We start from the raw sequence: 6,722 nt of genomic DNA, 5'->3' as shown, positions 1-6,722 counted from the left end.
AATAGCCTTCATTTCTAAGAACAAGAATAGACGGTCGAGTTTCAGATGAAAGTTCTCTTTTTCTGGCCATTTTGAGCGTTTAATTGACCCCCACAAATGTGATGCTCCAGAAACTCAATCTGCTCAAAGGAAGGTCCGTTTTGTAGCTTCTGTAACGAGCTAAACTGTTTTCAGATGTGTGAACATGATTGCACAAGGGTTTTCTAATCATCAATTAGCCTTCTGAGCCAATGAGCAAACACATTGTACCATTAGAACACTGGAGTGATAGTTGCTGGAAATGGGCCTCTATACACCTATGTAGATATTGCACCAAAAAACAGACATTTGCAGCCAGAATAGTCATTTACCACATTAGCAATGTATAGAGTGTATTTCTGTAAAGTTAAGACTAGTTTAAAGTTATCTTCATTGAAAAGTACAGTGCTTTTCCTTCAAAAATAAGGACATTTCAATGTGACCCCAAACTTTTGAACGGTAGTGTACATACTATCATCATAATACAGTCATCACACAAGTTAATCATCAGAGTATATACATTGAATTATTTACATTATTTACAATCCGGGGGGTGGGATGTGGAGGGTTTGGTTGATATCAGCACTTCAGTCGTCAACAATTGCATCATCAGAGAAATGGAAATTGTAACAGTGTAGGTGTGACTTGGTAGGATATGTACAGCGAGCAGTGAACATAGTGAGTTCAGATAGCATAAGAACAAGTATATACCGGTACATTAGAAATACATTTGATTATTTACATTTGGTTATTTACAATCCGGGGAGGTGGGATGTGGAAGGGGGAGGGTGTTAGTCAAGGGTTGAAGTTGCCTGGAGGTGTTTTAGTGCGCTTTTGAAGGAGGATAGAGATGCATTTTCTTTTACACCTGTTGCGTAAAGGGTGAATGTGGTAATAGTGTCAGAGCGCTTTGAGTACCTTGAAAGTAGGAAAGCGCAATACAATTGTAATCCATTTTATTGTTCTACAATCTACATAAAGGCATTACTTTAAGATTACAACGATTGGGCGCCCTCTAATGGAGGTTTATAGAACCCACAAGGAAATTGCCTATATATATATATATACAGGTATATATATATTAGGGATGTCCGATAATATCGGCCTGCCTTAAAATGTAATATCGGAAATGTTCGGTATCGGTTTTTTTTATTATCTGTATCGTTTTTTTGTTGTTGTTTTTTTATTAAATCAACATAAAAAACACAAGATACACTTACAATTAGTGCACCAACCCAAAAAACCTCCCTCCCCCATTTACACTCATTCACACAAAAGGGTTGTTTCTTTCTGTTATTAATATTCTGCTTCCTACATTATATATCAATATATATCAATACAGTCTGCAAGGGATACAGTCCGTAAGCACACATGATTGTGCGTGCTGCTGCTCCACTAATAGTACTAACCTTTAACAGTTCATTTTACTCATTTTCATTAATTACTAGTTTCTATGTAACTGTTTTTATATTGTTTTACTTTCTTTTTTATTCAAGAAAATGTTTTTAATTTAGTTATCTTATTTTATTATTATTTTTAAAAAGTACCTTATCTTCACCATACCTGGTTGTCCAAATTAGGCATAATAATGTGTTAATTCCACGACTGCATATATCGGTTGATATCGGTATCGGTTGATATCCGTATCTGTAATTAAAGAGTTGGACAATATCGGAATATCGGATATCGGCAAAAAGCCATTATCGGACATCCCTAATATATATATATATATATATATTAGGGGTGTGGGAAAAAATAGATTCAAATTCGAATAGTGATTGTCACATTGTGCGATTCAGAATCGATTCTCATTTTAAAAAAAATCTATTTTTTAAATGTATTTATTTATTTAAAAAATATATTATTATTATTTTTTTTTTAATGAATCAATCCAACAAAACAATACACAGTAATACCATAACAATGCAAAACCAAAAGCAAACCCGACCCAGCAACACTCAGAACTGCAATAAACAGAGCAATTGAGAGGAGACACAAACACCACACAGAACAAACCAAAAGTAATGAAACAAAAGTGAATATTATCAACAACAGTATCAATATTAGTTACAATTTCAACATAGCAGTGATTAAAAATCCCTCACTGACATTATCATTAGACATTTATTAATAAAAAAGAACAATAGTGTCACAGTGGCTTACACTTGCATTGCATCTCATAAGCTTGACAACACACTGTGTCCAATATTTTCACAAAGATAAAATAAGTCATATTTTTGGTTCATTTAATAGTTCAAACAAATGTACATTATTGCAATCAGTTGATAAAACATTGTCCTTTACAATTATAAAAGCTTTTTACAAAAATCTACTACTCTGCTTGCATGTCAGCAAACTGGGGTAGATCCTGCTGAAATCTATGTATTCCATGAATAGACAATCCTTTCGAATTGGGAAAATATCGTTTTGAATCGAGAATCATGTTGAATTGAAAACATTTTTTGATTTTGAATTGAATCGTGACCCCAAGAATCGATATTGAATCGAATCGTGGGACACCTAAAGATTCACAGCCCTAATATATATATATATAGGGGGTATAGCTCGGTTGGTAGAGCGGCCGTGCCAGCAACTTGAGAGTTCCAGGTTCGATCCCTGCTTCTGCCATCCTAGTCACTGCCGTTGTGTCCTTGGGCAAGACACTTTACCCACCTGCTCCCAGTGCCACCCACACTGCTTTAAATGTAACTTAGATATTGGCTTTCACTATGTAAAAGCGCTTTGAGTCACTAGAGAAAAGCGCTATATAAATATAATTCACTTCACTTCACTTTTGCATATCAATGAAAGTCTAATTAATGTGTTCTTTTTTTTAATTTTAATTTAATTTAATTTTATTTTATTTTTTGTCACAAAGAAATACAATGATGTGTGCTTACGGACTGTATCCCTTGCAGACTGTATTGATGTATATTGATATATAATGTAGGAACCAGAATATTAATAACAGAAAGAAACAAACCTTTTGTGTGAATGAGTGTAAATGGGGGAGGGAGGTTTTTTTTAAAATAATATTTTTATTTTTTATTTTTTGTGCCGTCCGGTACCAATCGATCCACAGACCGGTACCGGGCCGCGGCCCGGTGGTTGGGGACCACTACTGTAAAGTTCAAATTTTTTTTTTGTTTGTTTTCATTTTATTTTTTTTGACATTCAGCATCAGACATTCCTATCCATTACATCATATTCACATAAATCATACATCTATTGTCTGCCCTAAGTGTCAAAATATTTTTGTTTATATCCCACCCATATCACCCACACCCCAAAAAAAGAAAGAAACAACAAAAAAAACAAGTAATATCTACAAAAACATTGATTAAATAAACAGAAAAAAAATAAAAATAAATAAAAATAACAATACATTAATAATAATAATGTATATATATGTATATATATATGTTTATATGTGTATGTGTGTGTATAAAAATGTGTATATATATATATATATATATATATATATATATATATATATATATATATATATATATATATATATATATATATATATATCTGTTTATATTTTATTTTATTTCTGATTATTGTTATTATTAAGTTCAAATTTGAATGACAATAAAAAGGAAGTCTTTTACCCGTTCTGATTAAACACAAGCAGTGAAGCGTTCACATACCGTGGGAATTTTTACAACAATTTGATCCTTTTGGACTTGTCGCAACGTTTTCTTACAACGTTTTCTTGAAAATACCCAGACCTCCCTCTTGCGTCTGTCACGATATGTTTTTCTTCTTTTGCTAGAGCTTAATGTCGCTATTACTTCTGAGCCGTAGCACTTGAATACGCCACATATCCTCAGGGGTATCTGTTATGTCCGAGCTCAGGGATGTGTACGTGAATAACCAACGCTCCAGTTGGTACGGTCCGAATGCCCGGCAATGTCCAATAAGAAGTCTACATAATGACTATTATAAGCAAATGTGTGACTAAATGGAGAAAATAATAAGTGTCGATGGATATATTTTAAATATTTTCAAACATGTATACAAGTTTTTTTTTTGTAACGTAGGATTTCTTGCTTCGGGTTTTTTGCGCCACCCTCCCCAAACATTCCGTCAATGGACTAGTCCATGACTTGGCCTGTGCAGGGGAGTTGTTTGGCGGAGCGCGCAAGTTTTTCTTTACTTTAACATTTCATTTTTTAATTTACGCTCACACGCCTCAACTCCTCATTGTTGTCGTCGCTTAACGCTCGCACTTTCCGCCCCGAACCTTGTAGACGTCGCGGTGGTCACCGCCAACTCTCAAGCAGGCGAGACGGAAGGGGAAGCATCCGCGGCGGGCTGAGGCCGGGGGTGATGCCGACGTTGCGGGACAACATCATGTTACAGTCCGGGGAGAACTCGCACCAAGTCCGGGTGAAAGCCTACTACAAAGGGTAAGAAATAACCCCACCTTTTGTCACCATGGCGCCGAAAAAGAAGCGACTACTTAGCGAGCTTTGGAAGCAGGCGGCTAACATTAGCTCGCCGAAGCTAACGGCTGAAGCCAGTTTGGGGGTAAAGTTGACAGGTGAAATGAACCAGACCCCGACAACCTAAACTCCCATTTTTAACCACATTTAACGGGAATTCTGATATCTTTTTACAACGTGAAAGCGGTCAAGTTTGTTGTGTAGTACTTAGCTCGCAGTGGTTAGCCGTGCCTGCTAACTGTCAATCAACAGGCCCAGTTTCATTGAGCAATACTTCCTCCAACACTTGTTAAATGATGCTTTAAACATGCTGCTCGGTGACTTTGTCTCCATCTAGTTCGGGGCTGTCAAACTCATTTTAGATGGGGGGCCCACATGGAGGAACATCTACTCCCAAGTGGGCCGGACTGCTAAAATCACGGCACTATAATTTATAAATAAAGACAACTTCAGATTTGTTTCTTTGTTTCAAAATAGAACATTCTAAAATTGTCTCCTTCTGGCCCCACTGTGGACTGGACTCTCACTATTATGTTAGATCCACTATGGACTGGACTCTCACTATTATGTTAGATCCACTGTGGACTGGACTCTCACTATTATGTTAGATCCACTATGGACTGGACTCTCACTATTATGCTAGATCCACTATGGACTGGACTCTTACTATTATGTTAGATCCACTATGGACTGGACTCTCACTATTATGTTAGATCCACTGTGGACTGGACTCTCACTATTATGCTAGATCCACTATGGACTGGACTCTTACTATTATGTTAGATCCACTATGGACTGGACTCTCACTATTATGTTAGATCCACTGTGGACTGGACTCTCACTATTATGTTAGATCCACTATGGACTGGACTCTCACTATTATGCTAGATCCACTATGGACTGGACTCTTACTATTATGTTAGATCCACTGTGGACTGGACTCTCTCACTATTATGTTAGATCCACTATGGACTGGACTCACACTATTATGTTGGATCCACTATGGACTGGACTCTCACTATTATGTTAGATCCACTATGGACTGAACTCTCACACTATGTTAGATCCACTATAGACTGGACTCTCACTATTATGTTAGAAATCCACTATGGACTGGACTCTCACTATTATGTTAGATCAACTATGGTCTGGACTCTCACACTATTATGTTAGATCCACTATTGACTGGACTCTCACTATTCTGTTAGATCCACTATGGATTGGATTCTCTCACTATTATGTTAGATCCACTATGGACTGGGCTCTCACTATTATGTTAGATCCACTATGGACTGGATTCTCACACTATTATGTTAGATCCACTATGGACTGGGCTCTCACTATTATGTTAGATCCACTATGGACTGGATTCTCACACTATTATGTTAGATCCACTATGGACTGGACTCTCACTATTATGTTAGATCCACTATGGACTTGATTCTCACACTATTATGTTAGATCCACTATGGACTGGACTCTCACTATTATGTTAGATCCACTATGGACTGGACTCTCACAATATTATGTTAGATCCACTTGACGTCCATTGCACCGGTCGCCCAGGGGGGGTCCCCGGTCCCCTCCAAGGTTTCTCATTGTCCCATTGGGTTGAGTTTTTCCTTGCCCTGATGTGGGATCTGAGCCGAGAATGTCGTTGTGGCTTGTGCAGCCCTTTGAGACACTCGTGATTTAGGGCTATATAAGTAAACATTGATTGATTGATTGATTTAACAGCTGTTTCTTTCATTTAAACATTTTCATTTCAGCAGATGTTTATTGGGATAAGGTAAACATCTGTTCAGTATTTTAACATAAAAGTGTTTGATTGTGAGGCATTAAAAGCCACAAAATGCAACGGGTCCATCAGACCCGCAAACGCTGGCTAAGTAACAACAATAGGAACATTACACAAGTGTTAAAAATAAAGACAACTTCAGATTTGTTTGTTTGTTTTAAAAATAGAACATTCTGAAATTGTACAAATAATGTTTTGTTTTTTTACACTTAAATTACATGTCGTTGTGAATAGTTTTCTATCTTTATTTGTCGTTGTTGATATTTTCTGAGTAAATTACATGATAGTGTTCATCAGTCAACTCTTTGGTGTTAATTTGTAATCTATCAAGATCAAAGAAAAATATCAAAATCAAATTACAGTATATTATTTATGTAGTTTGATCATTTTCCTCGACTGATGCACTAACATCACGTGGTTTAGCATCATCTACAAAGTTACAACGAATTGCTATT

At 36.5% G+C, this 6,722-nt stretch overlaps 1 protein-coding gene across 1 annotated transcript in view; it reads left to right on the top strand.

Moving 5' to 3' along the window:
• The first annotated feature begins 4,090 nt into the window (after window positions 1–4,090).
• Window positions 4,091–6,722, top strand: part of prkci (protein kinase C, iota) — an 82,836-nt gene continuing 80,204 nt past the window's right edge. Inside the window, exon 1 of the mRNA XM_062023815.1 lies at window positions 4,091–4,433. Within this exon, the coding sequence (XP_061879799.1) occupies window positions 4,354–4,433 (80 nt within the window). The 5' untranslated portion in view covers window positions 4,091–4,353. The remainder of the gene's footprint in view (window positions 4,434–6,722) is intronic.

Source organism: Entelurus aequoreus, linkage group LG16 (assembly GCF_033978785.1).
Source record: "Entelurus aequoreus isolate RoL-2023_Sb linkage group LG16, RoL_Eaeq_v1.1, whole genome shotgun sequence".
NCBI classification, from domain to species: Eukaryota; Metazoa; Chordata; class Actinopteri; order Syngnathiformes; family Syngnathidae; genus Entelurus; species Entelurus aequoreus.
The sequence above is the reverse complement of the archived record's forward strand: the minus strand, read 5'-3'. Positions and strand labels throughout refer to the sequence as shown.